The sequence below is a fragment of the Danio rerio genome, chromosome 2 (genome assembly GCF_049306965.1).
Source record: "Danio rerio strain Tuebingen ecotype United States chromosome 2, GRCz12tu, whole genome shotgun sequence".
NCBI classification, from domain to species: Eukaryota; Metazoa; Chordata; class Actinopteri; order Cypriniformes; family Danionidae; genus Danio; species Danio rerio.
The window spans coordinates 11,424,810-11,449,505 of record NC_133177.1 but is presented as its reverse complement, the minus strand read 5'-3'; the positions used below and the strand labels follow the sequence as shown (position 1 = coordinate 11,449,505).

Genomic DNA, 24,696 nt, shown 5'->3' with positions numbered 1-24,696 from the left:
TTGAGAACCACAACATCACAAATTTGGATTTAAAGCAAAGAAGTTTTTGGAAACGTGACAGAAATACAAATAGCCATGCTAGTGGCTGTTAAGTCTTATATCTTTTGTATTAAGTCTGATTCTTATCTATGTTTTTGCTTTCAAAGATTGTAATGTTAGTTCATCACTGTAAAAAAAAAATACTGGATTCTACACAATCCCTTCATGTCATCTTAAACATAAATCGATTAAGTTAACTTGATGGTTTTTACACTTTTACGTTTATTTAACCTTAAACTATTAAGTAACTATTTAAGAATGGTGTTGATTCAGCTCATTTTAAATTAGTACTTTGACAAGCATCAAAAATATGTTTCGAGTGATTGTTGATGCGTTATAATCCTAAAACAAAAATCTCTATGGGAGAAATGTTTCTGAATACAGCACTGCAAACTTTATTATTTTAGCTAAAATCAATATGAAAATGGTCCAAACATAAATCACAGCTTAATACTTGATGTTTTATTAATGCTATGCTCACTCAGTCTAACCATTGTGACACTGCAATGTCTTCTCACTACAATGTTCTTATCACGCAGTGTGTTTTGGGACCTGTACTGCGCAGCACCCGAGCGAAGGGACACATGTGATCACTCCAGTGAAGCGAAGGCCTTCCACGACTATGTAAGTGATGCGTGTTTAATTCACTAACATGCTGGGAGAGAAGCCACTGAAATGTGCCTCTGTGGTGTGAAGCGGAATATTGATCGCATTTATGAGATTGCGGATTATCAATGATTTTTGGTTCCGGGTCAGCTTTGTTTATCTTGATTCTATTAAAGGTTAAAAGGGCATTGAAAATGCAGTTTTGCACACTTGATTTAAGTCTCTGACTGTGCATTCTGTGCTGTGTTTGGGTGAGCCTGTGTACATGAGAGCATTTCTCTCGGATTGTGTGCATGCTTGGAGAATTATGGGATTAGGATACTATAGAATACATAGTGTATGAAAGAATATGGCTCTGTCAGAACATTGGTAGTATTATATAACATGTGTGTATGTATGTGCATGTGTGTATATTTGAGTGGTTTCATAGGCAATGCTAACAGTACTCACTAAATGGAAATTTAAAATTGTTTATGAAGCATGTGTAAAATTAGACATCCATAATGTCGAAACCAGAAGTGGCGCGGTAAAATTACAAGCAATAAATCACCTATTAAGTTATTGTGCTTACAATTCACAACAGATATGATTTTTTTTTACATTTACATTTAGTCATTTAGCAGACGTTTTTATCCAAAGCGACTTACAAATGAGGACAAGGAAGCAATTTACACAACTATAAGAGCAACAATGAATAAGTGCTATAGGCAAGTTTCAGGTCTGTAAAGTCTAAGAAGAAAAGCAATAGTAATTTTTTTTTCTTTTTTTTTTTTTTTTTTAGAGTTTTTACAGTTACTGGTATATCCAGAGAGGCAATTGCAGATTAGGAAGTGGAGACTAAATAGTTGAGTTTTTAGTCGTTTCTTAAAAACAGCGAGTGACTGCCATTCTGATGCAGTTAGGGAGTTCATTCCACCAACTGGCAGATTGAACACGAGCGTTCGGGAAAGTGATTTCTTCCCTCTTTGGGATGGAACCACTAGGCGACGTTCATTCACAGAACGCAAGTTTCTGGTTTTTGGAGGGATAGTTCACTCCAAAGTGACCATTCTTTCACCATTGTCCCACCTGTCACTTTTTACAAACCTGTTTGAGATTCTTTCTTCTGTTAAACCTAAAAAGAAGATATTTTGAAGAATGTTGGAAACTGACATGTTGAAAGTAAACTATCAACATTTTTTAAAATGTTTTAAAAAGTAGGCCTGTCACAATAATCAAAATATCAACTCATTACTCGATACTTTTTTTGCCGTTGCAATATATATTTACAAATTCACAAAAAAATCCATTTTACAATGACATTCACCACTGTCAAGGTTTATAAATGGGCATTTTCCTAACAGGACATTTAATAGTGTATATAATAGGGCATTTACCTTTTTAACATCAATTATCATAAAATGTAAATAACCTTAAAAATAGGGATGCTCAAGAAAAACGATTACCCGTTAACCAAAAGGGTGCATTTTTACCCAATTAATGGTATTACTTAAAACAGTGGTTCTCAAAGTGGGGACAATGAAGGGGAGGGTCGCCTGGTGATTTCCAAAAAACTATTTATTTTTATTAAAGCATAAGAATAACCATATTTTATCCATAAACTACTAAAGAGAAAAAAACAGTTGTTTATAGTTACTATATACTACTGTATATAGTTACTATAGTAGCTTATAGTTACTAGTTGTATTGGATTGCGACCCCTGGGGTAATTTTATTAAAGACACAGCAATAGCATCAGATGCAGCAGATTGATTTTATAATACCAGGTTAAACTTTCTGACATACTGGCATACATTTAAAAAATCAACGAAGAATAGACTTTCTGAATAGGTTTCTGTATTTATAAACACTTCAGAGGATATTAGGGGTCGCGAGTCACTGGCATTGCTATGTTGGGGGTCGTGGGCTGACAAGTTTGGGAACCCCTGAGTAAAATGATTAAAAAATAGTATGTTATAATATATATATTATGTAATATATAATTTTAAAGCTTCGCTGCATAAGGGGCCGATCACAGCGAATGCGCTGTTTGCGTTGAGAGGTGCTTAATTTGAATGGTTTACTGATGGCCTCGAGTGTTTTGCATGCTGCTTATGGACCCTGCGGGGCTCGCGTTTTAGCCACTGCGTGTCGTGTGCTCACAGAGCGGAAAAAGCGTGTTACGTCAGTTGTATCGTTTTCATTCTTCATTCAAATAAAAGCAGAGGCTACTGAGAATTTTTAAAGATGGAGGAGAGACTAGTTGTCGCTGTTTCAAGTCACCCAGAGCTGTATTACTTTACAAATATGCCACAGCTATATTACCCTGCAGCCCAAGACCGCTTACTGAAGCTAAGCAGGGCTGAGCCTGGTCAGTACCTGGATGGGAGACCATATGGGAAAACTAGGTTGCTGTCGGAAGTGGTGTTAGAGAGGCCAGCAGGGGGTGCTCAACCTGCGGTCTGTGTGAGTCCTAATGCCCCAGTAAAAGTGAAGGGGACACTATACTGTCAGTGGGTGCCGTTTTTCGGATGAGACGTTAAACCGAGGTCCTGTCTCTGTGGTCATTAAAAATCCTATGGCACTTCTCGTAAAGAGTAGGGGTGTAACCCAGGTGTCCTGGCCAAAGTCCCTCAATCGTCCCTTACAATCATGGTCTCCCAATCATCCCTATCTACTGAATTGGCTCTATTACTGTCTCTCCACTCCTCCAATATCTGGTGTGTGGTGAGCATACTGGCGCCGTTGTCCTTTTTCTGTCGTCCATCATCCAAGTGGATGTTGCATACTGGTGGTGAGAGAACCCCCTCATGATTGTAAAGCGCTTTGAGTGTATGGCCATACACAATACATGCGCTATATAAATACACATTACATTACATTACAAATCTTGAATATAAAAATATTATCAAATATTAAAATGGCGTTTCCTAGTGACATATAAAAAGAGCACCATGGTTTTTTTTTTTTCTTGTCAACAAAAATGGCAGTGTGGTGTGCCTTACGTTTTTTGAACGGAAAAGTGCATTCGGTGTGATCTGCCCCTGATGTGCAACACATATTTGTTAACTCACAAAACGGTAACACGTGCAACCACACGTGCCTACAGACGTATTTTGCCAAAAAAGCTAAATGGAAGAAGGATATTTCTGGTCACAGTTTGATACAGACGAGTTGATACCAAACCAGCCCTGGTGCAGATCGCCTCTGTCCTGGATCTGCGTCATAAACTCAACAAATAGGTTCTGATTTTCTGTATGTTGTTCTTTGCATGTTAAAAGAAATCAGTATTTTAAAATGCAATATTTAATGTAACAAAAAAAGAAATTTCATATTATTCATATTATCAAATTCCAAATAAGAATTTCATATTAATTTGACCAGTTAACCGTTAATATTTCCTTAACGAGTGGCTGTTGTTAATTTTCAAAATCAACTGAAATGAGCACCCCTACTTAAGAATGATAAGTATTTTAAAATATATATGGCTATTTGTATTATTATTCTGTCATTATATAATAAACAGTGGCATAAAATGATCTCAAAATGACAATAATATTGCTTATCGCATCATTTTTCTGTGACAATATTTAATCTCACACTCATGCCATTTCAAACCCATAAGCCAGGGGTGTCCAAACTCGGTCCTGGAGGGCCGGTGTCCTGCATATTTTAGTTCCAACCCCGATTCAAAACACCTGAACTCGCTAATCAAGCTATTTTCAACGTATTCTAGAAACTTCCAGGGAGCAGTGTTGAGGGAGGTTGGAGATAAGCTATGCAGGACACCGGCCCTCCAGGACCGAGTTTGGACTCCCCTGCCATAAGCCTTTCATTCATAATCAGAACATAAATAAAGGCATTTTAATAAAAACTGAGAGATTTCTGTTCCTTCATTCACCCAGAATTCTGCCACTTCAAAACATTCATAAAGAGATCAGAACAATACATCTATATAAATCAGGTTGTTTAATCCAAATCTTTTAAGAAGATGCTTTTAATTTATATGATAAACAGATTTCATTGTAAAAGCTCAAATGTGCCACATTACAGAGGAATGAACCTCATTGGTTCTCACGTTTCAAGCCAATACGCTTGAGCTTCTGTGACCTAATCTGAATGCTGTGTAAAATCTGAAATTCTTTTGTGATTCTTTGTCTTCTCCATTAAAACTTATTTGGCCAACGAAAAAATCGGAACTCTAATTGTTTGCTGTTCAATGTTTATATGCAAAGAAAAGCGTAAATTGAATTGTGTCATCGTCCGCGATAAAGTCTTTTCAGTAGAATTAGATTCACTCTATTAGAATAGATTAAGTTTTTAAACAAAATCTTTTTTTGAATTTTTTTTCAGTTGAGGGATTTTAATTAGATATCTTTATTTATGTTCACCAAAAATAATACATTTTGTTTGGATTTGAAGCCCTGAGAAAAGGATGTCAGAATTTTTCTTTTGGAACTTGCTGTTTCTTTGTGCTTATTTGTAAAAAAAAAAAAAAAAAAGTTTAATATATAATATATATATATATATATATATATATATATATATATATATATATATATATATTAGGGATGTAACGGTATTGTAAATACCGTCATACCGCAATATTAATTTTTTTCGATATTACCGAAGTCGCATGACTCGGTAAAACTATAGGTCTTCTGAGAAAATTTGCTCAGGCGAATGAAGCGAACGGGAGGTAGCTGAAACTTCATTTCCCATCAGCCCCGGCGTGGCCATAATCCTTTGCGGTCTGTTGTCGCTACAGATCCAGTAATGCGGAAATGGAGTGTGCTGCTAGTAGCGGAGATGAAAAAAAGATGGAAATGATCGAACCTAAAGCGGGTGTTGTCGCCGCGCGCTTGCTGAATAGCGGTGCTGTCGCGCGCGTTCTGATCAGCTGTGTTGTGGCGCGCGTATTGTAAAGCGCCGAGGGGGGGTTGAGCGCGCATACTCAAGAGAGGTGTTATCGCGCGCCTACTGAAGGGCTGGACTGGACGGAGGTTGTGTCGCGTCGCGGGGGCACTTTTGATCGTTTTGGAAGGGCATTTTCTATCCAAGACTAAGAAGGGCATGTGCACTGCACAGGTTGAGCCCTATGTGTGCACGTGCCTGCAAGTTGGGGAATACGACTAATAACAGTCATGGGGACTGCAGAAACACAGCACACTGTTCAGATTGATGCAGACATTGACTTGTACCGCAAAGAGATCTCTATCTCACTCATGGTTTGTCCTCTCAAGTGGGGGAAAGACAATGCACAACGTTACCCCACTGCTGTCAACATGGGCCAAGTCATATCTCTCTTGTCCCAGAATCCTCAGTCCCAAATGAGAGGGGTTTTTTCTGTTGCAGGGGACATTGTAAACACCCAGAGATACCAGCTTTTACCAGATTATATTTATATGATAATTTTCCTTTAAACCCATCTCTATCTAAGTGAGTGATTAAATGTTAAATGTGATGAGTTTTTAACAATACTAAATTGAAACTTTATTTTTTTACATGGTTTAATAATTTTTTGTTATTAAAATTGAAGTTCCTGTTTCAAAGCTAACAGATAGATGGCTAATTTGTATGTCATTGACACTTTTGGCACTTTTTTGGAGTATTTTCAAAAGTTTTTTTTTTTCCTGTAAATGATTCAATAAATACCGTACCGTGACATTCATACCGAGGTATTACCGTACCGTGAAATTCTGATACCGTTACATCCCTAATATATATATATATATATATATATATATATATATATATATATATATATATATATATATATATATATATAATTATTATTATTTATTTATTTATTTTTTTGAGTGTATCCTAGACAGTGTATAGGGTAATCTGTGAATCCCAAGTCTGACAACACTTTATTATACGTTTACAACACATTATTATACGATGGTGTGACGTCATCATCAACATCCCACCATACGACATCATCGAATGCAAATGTACACAAATTGTATTCCTGAGGCTCGTCTCAATCAGCACCCTTGTTCAGTTGTCAGTGCACTGATCAGGGAGTTAGCCATTTTAAGTACTGTCTCAATTGCAAAATTCTTCCAGTGCACAGAAACATTTGCGACCTGAAAATTCCCACAGTGCACCATGAAAATCAGGGAGCATCGATGTACAGTATGCGCCCTTAACAGAAGTTCGGATGCACAAAACAGGAATCGGGTGAACCAAATAATCAAATAGAGATATTCTTTTTTAAAAAGAATTGTATTTATTTGTATGTTCATGTTAAATACATGAACATCTTTTCAGTAAAATGTTTCTCATTTGTCTTTTTGTGTGATGATTTGATTCGCCCGCTTCATTTTATTTTATGAACGCCGTTAAGGCTGCATAGTGTGCATCCTTGCTTCCTGAGTTTAAACATAGCTAGACAGGATAAGTACAATCAAGCAAACATTTATAGTTGTTTAATGGTTGAAATGTTGCTGGTATATGAAAAAATCTAATTATTTAGCTATAATGGACTTTTAAAAACTGTACAAACTCCAGTTTTGATGCTGTATAATAAGGATGTTCTCATGTCACACTCAGTATCCTAATGTGTAGTGAACTGAGCCATCACTCTCCTTACTTGTGCCCTAATTTAAGTACACAACATACTGATGAACGACCTCGGGAGCTGACTGAGACGCACCCCTGGTTAGGTGTTACAAATTAATTAATGTGTCTGACACACTTGGCTTAAAAAGAATTGCAGTTTTTTTTTTATTAGAAAGCTGAGCCTGTGCTTTTTTTTTACCTGAAATGTTTGACCAAATGCTTAGTTCAATCACTGATATCTTCTTAGACTGTTAATATTCTTTGTTTAGGTAATTGTCAATGTCCTCCAATCTGGCCCACTGAAGTTACTTTGCTGCGTTGATTGATCACAATGACTTTCAGTTTGGACGTCAAAAATGGAAAAACTTCTGTTATTTGAAACAGAAACCGGTCTTACACAAATCTCTCCAAATCCTGGAGTTTTAAAATGCTGTACATGTTCTTAGGCCGGATTAAGTTGAGTAAGCTGTGAGGATTTATTTTGTAGTTGTGGAGCTTTGGTCCCTTCCACAACAGATACTCAATCGGCCTGCATAACTTTAACTCCAGTGCAACTGCAATAGAATTACAATTCAAAGTAGGAAACGCTTAAAAATAATATTGATAAGTTCAAAACTGTTTAAAAGTCTGGTCTTTAACAATTAAAAATAAATTATTATTATTATAAATTAATTTTATTATTATTCAGAAGCCATAATTTAAAAAGCAAAAGTTTATATTTAGTATAAATTAAAAAGCATAAATTAATCAAAAGTGTTACAAGAAATTGCAGTTTTAAAGCAATGCTGTTGTTTTCAGTGTCCAATTCAACAAAAAAATTAAGTAACACAAAGACATTTTAGTATTAATACTAATAAGAATTTAAATCATGAATCAATGGGCTCTATTTTAACAATCTAGACAAACTGAACTCTTCGCTAGCGAAAAAAAACGTTAAACCGGCCATCTGCAGCGCGAGGATAAAAAACAACTCTCATCTTTATGTACTCTTTACTCTCTTCTTACTTTACTTATACTCTTTTTTTTTTACTCCTTTACTTTTGTGGATAAGAAAACAGTGTTACACACTCCACTGAAGACATCCATTAGCCTATATATTTAATTTTGTTTGTTAAGTGCAAAGATTAGTTTCAAAGCTATTTCTAAAGTTTTCATTTCCAGCAAATAAATAAATGAACAATAATAACGAAGTGTGGTCAAAAACTGAGTTATATTAAAACACACGTCCTGTTCTTATGGTGATGCATATGTCTCCAAAACCCAACAGGTGGACAAATCTGAACTTGTTTTTGTTAAAACATTTATAAATGTGCATATAATAAATAGTACTGCTAATAATAATTACATTATACGAATGCAAATTTTCATGAATAAACTAAAAAAAAAACGTGAAGAAGGCATGGAGGTAGTGTTTTATTATGTATTAGGTGGTGTATTTTATTTATTATAATTATTTTTTATATGTAAAGATATTTGTGCATTGTTGCACATCCTGTGTGTATTAAGCATTTAAACCTAACTATATAAACATACATGCATACACACACACATACATACATACATACATACATACATACATGCATGCATGCATACATACGTACATACATACATACATACATACATACATACATACATACATACATACATACAGTTGAATTCAAAATTAATAGCCCCCCTTTGAATTGTTTTTTTATTTTTTTTATATTTTCCAAATGATGTTTAACAGAGCACAGACATTTTCACAGTATGTCTAAATGTTTTTTTTTTCTTCTGGAGAAAGTCTTATTTGTTTTATTTTGGCTAGAATAAAAGCAGTTATTCATTTTTTAAACACCATTTTAAGGACAAAATTATTAGCCCCTTTAAGGCCAATTTACTGTCGGTTTACTGTCAATTTACTGTAGTCTACTGAACAAACCATTGTTATACAATAACTTGCCTAATTACCCTAACCTGCCTAGTTAACCTAATCAACCTAGTTAATTTCACATTAATAATTGTCACATTAAGCTGTATAGAAGTGTCATGAAAAATATCTAGTAAAATAATATTTACTGTCATCATGGCAAAGATAGATTAAATCAGTTATTAGAAATGAGTTATTAAAACTATGTTTAAAAATGTGTTAAAGAAATCTTCTCTCCGTTAAACAGAAATTAGGAAAAAAAATAAACAGGAGGACTACTAATTCAGGGGGGCTAATAATGTTGACTTCAACTGTACATACATAATGCGCTCTGGACTTTAGACCAGCTTTTACTTCATCAATGACGCAGTCTATTTCAGTTTCTCAAAATAGCAACATGCCAACAATGCGCTTTAACATGCCTCTTTTTTTAGACCAACACACCAATGAGTCCACAAAGCAGCACAAATGGATTTGCCAACGTGGTGCAAAACATGAAAATGAGGGTTGCGCTGGTCTGAAAATAGCAACAAATCACCCAAAACACATATTGCGCCTTATTGCACCAGGTGTATGATAGGGCTCAATGATTCAGTCTTCGTGAAGGATCTTGTTACATACAAAAAACATCTTTGTCATTACAGGAATAAATTGTACTTTAACATGTATTATAATAGCAATTTTTTTTTTAGTCGACGCAATAACCTGGTGGTTGGTGCGCCAATGTGTGTTGTGGTGGCGCTTCGGGGCGTCCTGAGTTCGAGTCCCGGCTCGGGAACATTTCCCTACCCTATCCCCCCAATCTCTCTCACCAACTTCGGTCTCTGTCTCAATGCTGTCTTATCTAATAAAGGCAAAAAGGCCAAAAATAAATTTAAAAAAAAAGCTAATTTTTCTAACACATATTTCAAAATATTACCGTTTACTGTTGTGTTAATTTTAAAAATTTGCATTAAAGTAAACATTATGCTTTCAAGCTGCAATTTAATGTGGAACGTCTTTATCTAACTTTGTGCCATTAAGATATGGCAGGCTATTCTCATGGGACCACCTGGCCCTTTAAAACCTGAAATGGTGGTCGGTGTGGTGGGGTGGGGGAGGGGAGCTTACAAGATCTGATAATGGTGAGGTCTCCTCTTGCTTTTTAGCTTTTTAACCCTGACGCAGCAGGAAAGCGTGTCGCACCCGCCCTAACTCCCTTTAGGGTAAATATGAACTGCCAGGAACCAGTCTGAGAACAAAAAGTCTACTAGTACAAGTACATGATTCAGTAATCTGACGTAGATCGCAATTAAATAGCGGTGGAGGGGTTCCGGTCATATGTTGCAGGAATGTAGTGTAGAATAAAGGGGAGTGTTTTGCTTTGTCACACTAGACAGAGTTTGTGTGTGAGTGTGTGAGTGTGTGCGTGTGTGCGTATGTGCGTGTGTGTGTGAGCAAGTTAATATGTTGGTTGGATCAACAGCTGAATGATAAGGAGTTTGATGGGAATCATTGATTTGACTGTCAAATTCTCTTATTACTCTATTTTCTTCACACCTCTGATGGTCCTGTAATCAACATTCACCTATTTGCCTTTGAAAGTGTGGAGACCCCTATTCCCCTGTGTATTCTGTATTGATATTAACATGGATTGATTGCCTTTGATCAATAAGAGGTTGAAAGAATCCAATGCAAGGTCACACTTATGATCTCAGTCGTTTGTATCTCTTGAGGCCCTTATTGGCCACAAACACTTGGACGGACACACACACACACACACACACACACACACACACACACAAACAATCACACATTTGTTTTTCTATCATGATGGGGTCACTCCATTGACTTCAGTTGTTTCTATACTAAGCTAAAATTGATATTAGCATTAAATCAATACTCTACCCCTAAATGTAACCTTCAGTTGAACTTTCTGAATGCTTAGCTTATTGGTAGCACATCATGTTTTTCTTTTTTTGTATTGCAGCAATTATAAGAGGCGCTGTTTATAACATGCAGGAGACAAAAAACAAATATCATGACCATGAATTAAAAATGTGTTTTCATGATTTATTCATTACATTTAAGCATTTAAAACGTCATTTTGGAAACATTTTGAATGTTATTTATTAAATAAAATTTGGCTAAGTTTTAAATAAAACTAGAACAAACTCATGTAATTGGAATGAATTAACAAACTGCATAAAGCAAATAGTAGTTGGAACTAATTCTTAATTTGTGGCCGCATTATGTATTTTCCCAACATATAACGTGGGCTCTATTAAAGGTGCAGTAGGTGATTGTCTTCAGAAACATTTTTTGTTATGCTGGTTGAAAATCTCCTTACATTCCAATAGTAATGATTAAAGTAAATGATATACATGTATCAATATCTATTTTTATATTCTGGGTAAGGAAAACCAAAAAAAATAATAATAATAATTCATCCAATTAAATATTGTCTGGCCGACATTTCTCCTAATTCTGATAAGTAGCCCAAACTGTCTGTCACCAAATGTTCTTTTAGACAGGTAATGTAATGTTTTAAAATTATTTTAGCCCCCCAAAGATGATGTAGATTTTGGTATGAATGGGTTACATGCACAGAAGTGTTGTTTCTGACGAATGATTGAGGTGACTATTTTCTAATTCATAAGGGATAATTTAGAGCATCGATAATAATGTAGATTTATATTCAGTTTAATAACAAAACAACATTAAATAGCGCTATTCCACCAGTGACACCCAAATGACAACCTGTGATTGTTTACTATGCTACTCTGAATATTCGGTCAGAAATAACAAGTAAGTATGGCTCAGTAATAAGTGTAATTCCTACACACCGCCGGCCAACCACTAACTACATTTAACTGGCGGGTTGAACTAGTAGGTTGTCTGCTGACATGTTCGCTGTGCGCACTTGTGATTTCAAGAGGTGTGGCTTTGGACGGCAGAGGAGGGACAATGTTTAAGATATTCTAAACGGTTAGCATTTTTGAAGATCACCTACTGCACCTTTAATTTTGAGATTATTTAAAGTCTGTGACACCAATTTGACAGTAGCCATCACTAAGTTTGTCAGCTTTGTGTGTGTTTTGTGTGTTCACCAGTGGAACCCAGGGGAATGCATGTTGCATCAGCAACCGTTGGTGTCGACTTCTTTGGTGAGAGAGGGAACTCTGATTGGCTCTTCATTTAAGTAGCTAGCCAATGCATGAGAATAAAAGCAAAAATGACGAAGGCAAGATGTTTTAGAATACACAAAACATGCCACTTGTATAGTTCTGGCAGTTAATATGGCTGCTTCAGCAAAAGAAGCCTCACCTTATTGTGAAGGAGCCAATCACATCCGCTTGTTAAGTCATGATGCATGGAATACTGTTTCCGGATCCAAGCCACTACTTCATTGTAATTGAGAAAATATTCATTTGTGACCACTTTTTTAGTCATATCACACGTTAACACATTAAATTGTATATAAAATCATGGTGTACACATCAGTCTCTGGACTTGCTGCATAACAGACACCAATATTTTAACAAAAATTGCTCACTTTCTGGCCATTCTGATATATATATATATATATATATATATATATATATGTCTGTCTGTCACCAATGTGTATATATATGTCTCCCCAAACAGTTTGATATAGTGCTTTGACCCAGAAGTCACTTTGCGTGATGTCACACTTAACAAGTGGATAGACTGATTAATCTCAGAGGGAGGGGCCCATTCCAGATGTTTGATCTTTGTGACAGTTTCTGCAGCTTCCTTGTTATGAAGACCCCATGTTCTGCAAATGTGCTCTCAGTAAATTCTTACCTCGCTGTCATGGGAAATACGATCTCTTCTTCTAAATGAGTCAAATACTCTTAAAAACAAATGTTTACTGATTTTGTAATCTGTATAAAACAAATGTGAAATAGAGTCTTTCCCATCTTAACCTCAGTATTTTAAATAATTTTCTGCCATTCAAACACACATTGAATGATAGCAGCTACTTGAACAGTTAAACTTGTAAACAAAGTGGTCAGATTTTAGCTGGCAGCAATAAGTTAGAAAATGCATCGGAAGACCATTACGATTTGATGCAGATGTGTTTACACAGGATGATATTTTATCCCAGTTAAAACAGATAGGAGCTGCATTTTCATGCCTGAGAGGCACTTCAAAAGTGGCTGCCGACATAAATGAGTAAAGTAATCATGAAATCAACATTTTCTCTTCTTTTTTTAGTATGTATTTAGTAGTGCTTGTTTTAAATGATGTATCAGTGCACTTCATTTTTTGTAAAACAATATTTATTTTTATATGCATAACATTACTTTTAGGGTGGGGCTATCAGGGCATGTCTCATTACTAATCAACCGCTTAGGCCTGGGCAATTTGGCCTAAAATCAAATTAATCTATTTCATTTCTTTAATTTCTTTATTTTTGCTGACAATTTTTGTACAGTAAATTAGCATTTTTCTTTGGTACAAGCTGCTCTTGTCGCACTGTTGTCTCAGTGTTTAAGTTGTCCATGCTCAACATGTTGGCAGAATAACATAACAGAGCGGGGTCATGTGACATGTGTACATGCTGTAAGGAAGGTAATTGAAAAAATCAACCTGAAAAAAATGTAATCTATTATAGGTTCTGAATGTCAATTTTAAATTACTTTTCAATTAATTATTTTTTGTTTTAAATCGACTCTGGCTCAAACTTGCACTAATTCAAGGATGGGCGATCTATTCCTTCCAGTTCTCTGCCATTTCCATAGGGACTCACCACAAAGGATTTGACGCGTAAAACCACAAACTTGCAAAGCAACAGTTTACTTTTCGTTCGTCAGGATACAACAAAAATAATAATAAAAAAACGTATAAACTATTTACACTTTTCCAAGTTTCAATATGAATAGAATTTCAAAAAACGGTCAAAAGACTGTTCACCATCAAGCCCCTTCCTTCTTTTTTTTTTTTAGCTTTTTTCCCAGTTGCTTACGCATACATATGATGTAGGACATTAGTTAACATATGAAACGTCATGTACGTAATAAAATATCACAAAATATACTTCAAGAGTTCATACTTAGCTGATGATTGATTATAAAAGCTTGTTTGGCATGCTGTCCCGGGAGAGAGCCCTGAGCTCATGAGATCCTCGAGCCCAGGGTTCCCTCCCGTTGCAAGGCGGGAGGGGAGTTTGAGCTCGGGTAGATCTCGAGAACTCCCCTGCTGTAGTAAACAATGAACATTAAGTGATTTCTCTTGGAGATAACTACATACTAGAAGCATGTCTATGGTGCCGATTTGGGTAAGTCAATTAACTTAATTTGCATGTTTTTGGACGGTGGGAGGAAACCGGGAGGAAACCCACATGAGCACGGGTAGAAAGTGCAAACTCCACACAGAAATGTCTGCTGGTTTGGTAAACCCTGTAACCAGAGACATTCTTGCTGTGACACACACTGGGCCACCGTGTCACCTAATGACTACATATCTCAATACAAATAATATATTATGGAAAAATATTACAAGTCTCTTAGTGCTCTTTATGGCTCTAACAGTGAAATCAGCAAACCTTCAACCAATTTAAATCATAAAATATTACTATTGGATGTTTCCCAGTACTGGATTGCAGCATGGAAGGGCATTAACTGCGTCAAACATATGCTGGATAAGTTGGAGGTTCATTACACTGTGATGACCCCCTGAATAATAAAGGGACTAAGCCAGAAAGAAAATGAATGTATATCATATCATATTTTATTATATTAGAATGAACGAACGAAAGAACAAACAGCACTACCAAGCTGACCAATCATAGATCTCAATATGCTCTGTGTCATCATATAGTTAAATTTTCTTGGCGGGTGAGCATCAGGTAGAGTACGCAACTGTGTAAATTAGCCTTTAGAGGAAATAATAGACTTCAAACTTTATTATAAAGCAAAATCTCTCCCACAAGCACATCCCATGCACATCCCTCCTTCTCTTTTTTGTTTACATCACGAATAGACAATGTCTGAAAAAAACTTTCTTATGTGTAAATCAGCCTGTCAGGACTAGTCTGTCTAGACACACCAAGCGTGGGACACGCCAGTCTTCATTAACCAGTGTTTAGGCCTACAAATTGTGTGCATGTCATTCACCATGCTTGTTTCCAGGCCATCAACATCATGAGGGTCCTTGAAAATGTGGAAACATTTGCAACCTTTTTTATGTACAGTTGCTCTAAGGTTTGCACCACTGTCTGCCTTTACAGCCCAGGGAACAGCAGGGGACTGGAGAATACAGGAAGGAAGTGAACGACAGAGAGAGAGAGAGAGAGAGAGAGAGAGAGAGAGAGAGCGCAAGCAGGGGGAGGGGTGTTGGGTCAGGACTTGGCTCAATCCTCTGCTTTTTTTCCTGTGTGCTGCAGATAAACAAAACAAAATGAGGGCCAGGAAAAATTTCAGGGGCCGGCATTCGTGTTGTCATATATGAGTTCGGGGCCCGCAGCACGTATCTCTCTCTCTTTATGTGTGTGCGTAGGAGAGCGAGGGTGGGTTAATTAGTTTGCTCGCTGATAAGAAAGCCCCTGTTCTTGGCTCTGTTGTGTGGACACGCTGCAACAGGAGTGGTTGAAATGCGGCTCTCTACTTCTGAGCTATTCCAGGAATTTCCTTCTTTCTCTCTATCTCTCGCTCTTTTTGCCTGGCCGTTGTCTTGCCGACTAGGTGGAGTAGGGGGGTATGTCTTTTAGGGGGTTGGAATGTTGTCCTGTGTTCTTTAGACCAGGCTTAAGACTAGCAGCCACTGATCTGCCTGAATTCCTCATGATATTGTGGAGCTCAGGGTGGAAAATGTTTGTGCCTCCAGTCAGTAAGAAAATGCATTCTTTGTGCTATTGGGGATGGTCTAGTTTGCTTACTGATTTTTATATGTATGTGTGTTGTTGTTGTTTTTTTCTTGGCAGAACTGAGAGAAACGATTATTCCTCTTTTAAAGTTTTCATTTGTTATTAATTATAATTTAATCACTGATTCAGGTGACGAAAACGAAGCAAGTTTGCGATTAACAGACATCTTTTATATGCAAGTAAGTAATGTGTATTTACATAGCGCAATTATTGTGTATGGCCATACGCCCAAATCGCTTTACAATCATGAGGGAGAGTCTCTCCACACCACCACCAGGGTGCATCCATTTGGATGATTCGACGGCTGCCACAGGACAACAGCGCCAGTGCGCTCACCACACATTAGATATTGGGGCAGTGATAAAGCCAATCTGGTGGATGGGGATGATTGGGAGGCCATAATGGGTAAGGGTCGATGGAGGGAATTTGGCCAGGACACTGGGGTTACACCCTTACTCCTTAAAAAAAAGTGCCATGGGATTTTTAATGACCACAGAGACAGGACCTCAGTATAACATCCTCTCCAAAACACGCTTTACTGACAGTATAGTGTTGCCTTCACTCTACCGGGGCATTAGGACTCACACAGACCACAGGTTAAGCGCCCCCTGCTGGCCTCCCTTACACCTCTTCCATCCGCAACCTAGTTTTCCCATGTGGTCTCCCATCCAGGTACTGTCCAGGCCAGGCTCAGTGATTCAGCTGTAAGCACTCAGTTGTCTGTATTCACAGGTCGAGAGTGATTCATTGCTTTCACAGTTGAATAATTTAGTAATTTTGTTCTGGAAATACTTTTTGGGCAGTTTTCTACTGAGTTAATTAGTGTTGTTCAACTAATAGGTCGGGTAAACAATTCAATGACTCACTTTTGAAGTAAACGCTGTCTGAAATGACATACTCTGACAGGTACCTTCTCTGAATCTGCACTTACTTTGTAGCCATATACTCACATGGACATGGTGAAGATGCTATTAGGATTTAATGTTTGGCTGGTCAACTTTATGGTATGGAAACCATTTATACCTGCTAGACATGCGGATGATCCCGTCCCATACAGCTGCCAATGTACGGCTCAAAGAAACTTTGTAGTGTGCAATTTAACACAACTGCCTCTAGGAATCGCCAATGGAAATAAAACAAACACACACAAGAAATGTGCGTACGCCAGACATGAAGTTGGCGTGGATCAACGCACATTCTCACGTTCATTTCATCGTTAGTAAATCCAAACGTGAGCGACTCTGAGCGTGAAACCTGGCGTACACAAAGTTTTTGTGCGCACGCAGCATTGATACATGAGGCCCCTGATGTTTTACGATGTGCTCAGCCCGCTGATTTGTCCATTCACACACATTTTTATCGTCACATGATCTCGTAGAACAAAATCACATGACCTTTTTCAATACGTATGCTGGAATTTATTAAGGGCCTACTCACACTATGCCATCCGTACCGTGCCCAGGCCCGTTTCCCTGATCGTTTGAGAAGTGTGAGTGTTCTGAATTGGGCTCAAGCACGGTTAACCTGGCCGGCCCTGGCTCGGTTGGAAGAGGTGTGCCTGAGCGCGGTTCACTTGGGCTTTGGCACGGTACGCTTGTGTGTGAGTGCAAAACGCGCCAAAGCCCGAAACTGAAAGCGAGACGTGACTTTTACGGGGCTGTTACATATGAATTTATTAATCATTCTTACTGTTCAGTGAACGCAAACTGCCCGTAGTTTATAAAAGACTTGAACTCCTCACAGCCTGACAGCTGCGCGGCTTCAGCAGACCTCCTCATTCCTGCAGCACGAGAGCCTTATGATTGTTTTTGAGCCCCAAAAGTGGCGGATCTGACTGTGTGTCACTGCATCCCTAAGGACTGTTTGGCGAAATATTTGACTGCATGTCACTGCATAGCCAACGACTGAAACGATATAACTAGAGAAATCTCCACTGTGCTGCTGAGTGAGAAAGCGCTTCTCACTGAACAGCGCAGCAGCGATGATGTAAGCGAGCCAAGGCCCGTTTGTGGCGTGAGCGTGGGCCGTCGGGGGAGACGGGAGGGGGGACAAGCGTGCTTTGGCCCGGTTCGAGGCAACTGTACCTAGTGTGAGTACGGCCTAAGTAAAAGTGTTTCAACCCTAGTTTTAAGTTTGCGCATCTTGGTGTTTCCATCAACTTTTTTTTTTTGCGCATATCCAGAATGCGCATAAAAATAGGTGGATAAAAATGCAGCTAGTGACACTGAAGTTACAGCAGAACCCAATAAACGCTATTTCACTGTTAGAGAGAAAATGGAAGCTGTAAACTCCATCTTGCCTCTCTATTTTTCACACACTGTGGCCCCTCAACCTGCTGGCGTGTTCGAGGGGTAATATTTTCTCTCCTCTATCGGCTGTTATAGCAATACTTGTGGATTCAGAAATAAGCGTCTCTGCGAGTTTTCTCCACTGCCACTGTCATGGATCAGCTGTGGTATACGCAGCCATTTATCAGTGTCTGCACTGACCATTAGAGCCACCGCATGAACACAATGACCAATCACAGGCATTTAAGAACTTATGTAGGTACTAATGTTTTAGGACCTGTAGGTTATAAAATGTAACTTTGAACATGTTGGTCGAGCACATCCCACAGATACTCAGTTTGATTGGACTCAATTAATGAACTCTTCATCATGTCCTTCATACCATTCTTAAACAATGTGCACAGTGATCGGACAGTTCTTGTCATGCCACTCACGGTGTGCTTGTGGCATTCATTCAACTGCGTGCGTCTGGAAGGCATGAGTGCATCAAGCCTACATGTACGCATCAAGTATAAAGGCCTCATTCCTTTCGTAAGGGGTCAGCGGAGGTCTGCGATGCAGCGGCAGGTGAAAGTCAGCCTTACACGCTGCTAGCAGGCACAGGCCACGCACCACCACTGGAAATAACGAACTTGCATGAACTCTAGGAAAGACGCGATATGTGAACGGCCGCTAAAAAGGCCACCTTCATTTGCAATCTCCAGCAGTTGTTCTTCTTGCACAGACATGCTGGATTCACCTGATTTGTTGACAAATGGGTTGCAGATCCATTCCTTGGCAGTTTTCAGGTCTTTCAAAGGACTTTTTCCTCCTAGCAAAGAAACTTTCCAGATACGTCTGTTTCTTACCCATTTTGCTGCTTGTGGGTTAGATTTAGGTGCTCAAGTGATCACTGAACTGAGCTAAACTGAACTGAACTGAACTTAAACACTAAAAAACTGAACTTCACTGTTCCAGTTACTATGACCATTTATGTGAAGCTGCTTTGACACAGTCTACATTGTAAAAGCGCTATACAAATAAAGCTGAATTGAATTGAATTGAATCGAGACTTAAGTGAGAGAATACGGTCATTTATCAAAATAAAAGATTGTTTAGACTCCGATAAATAAAATTGAAATATTTAATGATGTCTTGTGCGGCCCGGTACCAACTTATCCACGAGCTGGTAAGGGACCACCTCCACAAGGGAACACCAGTGTCATTAAGGGGTGTACCAATGCTGTTGTTTAGGTAGGTAGATGGTTAATTTGTTTAGGTAGGTAGAACATGCTGTTCTTCACATGAATTGCAAACAGAACATCGCCCAGAGCATCACACTCACTCTACTGGTTTGCCATCATCCCACAGCACATCTCGAGGAAATGGTGCACATGTGCATGACTGTCCACAAGATTCATCAGACTTGGCCACTTTGTTCCAATACTTTTTTTTATAGGAATCCTCATTTGTCTGCGGGTATGCAGCCACATTTACAGCAGAGTGACTTGTGCCACAGTAGATGTTCTATTAACTTGGACCAGACAGGATGGTCTTTGTTGCATTTGTACATTTTTTTTTTTTTAGGTTTGTTTCTCCTCAAGCTATTATTGGTAAATTCTAACCATTGAATCAGAACAACCCTCAAGCTTTGCTATTTAAGAGATACTATATATAATGTCACCTTGCCATAACAATGAGGCCCTTGTTGGATCTTTATTCCTACATATTTCTCCTGCACCTAACACGATGATTATCTAACACTGATTGCTTGTCCGAAATCGTCCCTTTTCCTTTATTTACTATTTTCTACATTAGTCCACTAATATTGTCCAATTGAAGGAGTGGATGAAAACCAGTGAGTGAATTTGAGCACTGAGTGCATGGGAAAAGATGCAGTTTTCTTTGTGCTTTGCTGGTTGATGAATCCCTGAGATGTGGGCTGCATCTGAAACCACCTACAACTACTCAGTAGGTACTGTATTCAAATTTCAATGTACTACTCTGCCATTAGAAAAGTATGTTCTATACAGTATGAATTTGAGCAGCAAGAATGGAACTCGGACATACTACGTCCGCCATTTTGTCATGATCATGTAACACACCCTTCTGAGTTGCATTGCTTCACTCCCATTTATGAATTCTCTTGCGGGGCATCATGGGATAGCGCAGTATTCAGAATCTCGCCAGAAAGAGTAGGTCATCCGGGTACTCTCGCATACTGATTTTTCGAATTCAGTGAATTCAGAAATACTACTAGGCTCACATACTGTTTTTAGAATACTATATAGTATGGAATTATGTGATTTCAGACGTAGCCTTAGATTTTAGAGTTAACTTAGATTTAGACTTAGATTTTTAAAACTTTTTGGTTAGATGCTTTTGATAGTTATTTACCACTTGGCGAGCTGTCTAATTATTTTGATGTCTGGCATGTAAACAAATGTTAATTTAACAAATAAATAATTATTTATTTAGAAACAATAAAATCAATAGGATTCTGCTTTGGATGCTATCTTGTGGTCATATGTGTGACTTCATTTAGCACGAGAACTCTTATGCTGCGTTCACACCAGACGCAGATGAAGCGTCAAGCAGGAGAGTTTCACATATTAAGTCAATGCAAAGACGTGAATAGTTATCCTGCTGCGCAATTCACGTGACTGAAGCTGTGTGAGTTGAGTGTTTTGCGTGTTTGCTGCACGCATCGCCTGAGTTGGAAAATCTTCATCGGACATTCGATTCGCATTACCCAATCATAAGCTTGCCCTTGTAGCTTGTCCCAAGGGGAAATCTTCTTGTCGACACAGAACAACAGTTCACAAAACTGGGCTCAGCTCAGTCGGAAGCACAGCTGAAGAGAGGGTGCTCGCTGCAGAGCCATTTGAGGAGAGCTGAGCTCCAGCGAGGGGGAGCATGAGCTGTCGCTCCTCCTCCTGGAAGCTGTTTTAATGCGTACACCAACCCCACCCCTAACCCTACCCCCAGTGACATCACTCGTAGAAGAAGTGCAAAAAAGGTGGAGCTCAAGCTTAAGCTCCCCCTCGCTGGAGCTCAGCTCTCCTCAAATGGCTCTGCAGCGAGCACCACTTGCAGCTGAATGCCTTCATAATCCAGGTATCATTTCTAGATGAACTCACAGAGCTGGGTGCACCTCTGAAGGTAATCTAGTGGACTCAGACACGGCGACAAACTAATCTACGCTGTTTTTCAGCCTTCCTAAAGCACATAAACACAGCTACTCACTGTCATGGTCGGGTGAGGGGAAAAGGAGCGAGGACTAATAATGCAGCAATAATGGGTTTTTATTAATAATAAAATAAAATAAAAACAAAAAGGCAAAACAAACAACCTCGAGGGGGAAAACTCTAATAAAACAAATAAACAAACAAACAAACTTGACTGGACTGGCAGGACAAGGCAGGTCTGGATACAACAGGACAGGGAACTATTGATGACGGACTGGCACAGGACTGAAAACATGAGGGGATTATAAAGCAAAAGTAAATTGACACACAGGTGAACATGACAAACTAATAATGAGTTAACAAGGAGGGTGGAACTAGACAATAGACTGGAGAGCGCATGACACAGAGACAACACAAGCCATGCGCTCACATAAAACAGGACAAGAACATTCAGCCAATGAGAGAACTCATTAACCGCATGTTCATGACAAGACAAGCACAACACTGAAGCACACGACAAAAGCACGTGACCACAATGTAAACACCAAGCCACGTGCTTTGACAAGAGACGCAAGACATGAGCACACGATAGATAAACACCTTACCGTGTGCTCACACATAAGCAACGCGCATGCTTCATCTCAGCGCCAACCAAAACTGAAACCAACTAGACCGAGGCGCCGAGAATAAAGTAGCACGATGCTGACAGAACAAACACAAACACTAGTACAAGAGCGCGCGCGTCTGAGGGACGCAGAGCGCGCGGCCACATCAAGCAGCACGCACACTCTGCCTACACCCACGACGCCGCGCGCACACAGGGACAGAAACAGGACCAGACATGGGTAGTGTCAGAGCTCTGCCACTAAAACAAGAATTTACAAGACCAGAGTGGCAGAACCCTGACACCCACTCAATAAAAGCCAAGTCATTCGCGCGTTCTGCATCTGGTGTGATCGCAGCACTAATGTGCGTTGCACTGAAAGCGGCGAGAGTGGCAAAGTAGCCAGAAGTCATTCATTTTTAACGGGAGCCAGTAGCGATAAGCAGCGAGGAGTGGCTACTTCTTCGCTGATGTGGGCGTCGAGGAGAGTTGAAATCAAGTCAACGGTTTGGTAATGAGCTATGATGCAGTTCGGCGGCAACCAATCAAAATGTAGAAGTCCACACCTTTAGAGGATTCCAGAAAACAGTCCTGTGAAAATTGATTGAAGACAGACAGTGTTGTCGACAAGCCGGCTAGAGTGAACTTTGATGCTCTCACTGCCTTCGTTATGAACGCACAGTTACAGTGCATTATGGGTACACTCTAGCTGTTGGATGTACTGTACATTGGTTGTACAATCATTATTGTGGTGCATTGTGGGATTGGTGTAATCAATTGAAATTTTACACTAGTAAAAAATGGCTGCTCCCTCAAATCGTGCTCCATTTAAGGGTATAGGGGGTGATTTCAGATACAGCTTTTGTTAGATAATCAATGATACTCACTTCACCTGTGACTGCTCACAATATTTTGGCTTATCAGTGTATGTTCTGTGTAGTATGTTACAGCTTTAAGCCAACAATCATCACAAGCATGTCAAAGCGTCTGTAGGTTCTGCGTGGGCTTCAGTAGGAGTACCTGAAGAACTCGAACTGAGCACAAACTCATGATTGACATGACATGTATAGCGTTTCTGCCCATTTACCTCTCTCCAGCATCTCACCTGAGCGCAGTTGTGTGGTGAGGATATGGTTGCCATAACAACAGCCCAGGTGGCAGGTGACCTGGGTGGTCTGCCTCAAGCTAGCACACTGTGCCTGTGTCTGCCTGTGTCTGACTGCTGACGCTCCCCTCCCCCTGCTCCGAACAAACACGGCGTCTCAACAGATGAATATAACAGGAAAAACTGTTTTCAGCTCCTGCTGTTTAACAGCTCTTGGCAAAGCTCCAAACAAACCTGGGGTCTTCATACATTTGTTTGTTTGGGAATCGACGTATACACAATTCTCCTGCACTGACAGCTCTCTGTGTTCGGCCTCAGGAAAGGTGTCATACATTACATAAATACATTACAGCACTGTCAGAGTTTGCTTTATGATTATAAATGAGGCTCTAATAAAGACTAATCACAACTTCATTGTGCCAACAAATGTGCTTTAGAACTATTATTGATGATTAAACTACCAATCAATTTAAGATTTTAACTTTAAAGATTTTTCCTGAAAGAATGTGCACCATGCCTATGGAAACAACACCATTTTTGACTAGACCACAAAACCAGGCTTATGTTGCACAGATGCATTGTAGAAATAGCCAGTAATACATTGTCTTTGTCAAAATTATTGACTTTTTTTTCCCCCTTTATGGCAAAAATCAATAGAATATTAAGTAAAGATTATGTTCTATGAAGACTTTTGGAACATTCCTTAATATAAATATATCAAAACATAATGTTTGAATAGTAATATGCATTGTAAGAACTTAATTAAAGTACACTGTAAATAATAATAATAATAATAATAATAATAATAATCGTATTTTATAATAATAAATCGTAATTAATAAATTTTTTTTAATATTACAAACATTAACCATAAAATAACAGATGTCAAATGACAGAAATTTAACATCCATTATTTTACGGTAAATGTCTGTAGTTAAACATGCGTTATTTTACGGTAAATGTCTGTAATTTAACATGCGTTATTTTACGGTAAATGTTTGTAATTTAACATGCGTTATTTTACGGTAAATGTCTGTAATTTAACATGCGTTATATTACGGTAAATGTCTGTAATTTAACATGCGTTATTTTACTGTAAATGTTTGTAATTTAACATGCGTTATTTTACGGTAAATGTCTGTAATTTAACATGCGTTATTTTACTGTAAATGTTTGTAATTTAACATGCGTTATTTTACGGTAAATGTCTGTAATTTAACATGCGTTATATTACGGTAAATGTTTGTAATTTAACATGTGTTATTTTACGGTAAATGTCTGTAATTTAACATGCGTTATATTACGGTAAATGTTTGTAATTTAACATGCGTTATTTTACGGTAAATGTTTGTAATTTAACATGCGTTATTTTACGGTAAATGTCTGTAATTTAACATGCGTTATATTACGGTAAATGTTTGTAATTTAACATGCGTTATTTTACGGTAAATGTCTGTAATTTAACATGCGTAATTTTACGGTAAATGTTTGTAATTTGACATGCGTTATTTTACGGTAAATGTCTGTAATTTAACATGCGTTACATTACGGTAAATGTTTGTAA

At 38.3% G+C, this 24,696-nt stretch overlaps 2 protein-coding genes across 6 annotated transcripts in view; both read left to right on the top strand.

Moving 5' to 3' along the window:
• The window catches only part of LOC137487670 (uncharacterized), a 579,101-nt gene that overhangs the window by 314,409 nt on the left and 239,996 nt on the right, over positions 1–24,696 (top strand). The window lies entirely within an intron of this gene.
• The window catches only part of ssbp3a (single stranded DNA binding protein 3a), a 96,430-nt gene that overhangs the window by 3,912 nt on the left and 67,822 nt on the right, over positions 1–24,696 (top strand). For all 3 annotated transcript variants that reach the window (XM_005171143.6, XM_009297791.5, NM_001130643.1), the window contains exon 4: positions 579–663. In XM_005171143.6, the coding sequence (XP_005171200.1) occupies positions 579–663 (85 nt within the window). The remainder of the gene's footprint in view (positions 1–578; positions 664–24,696) is intronic.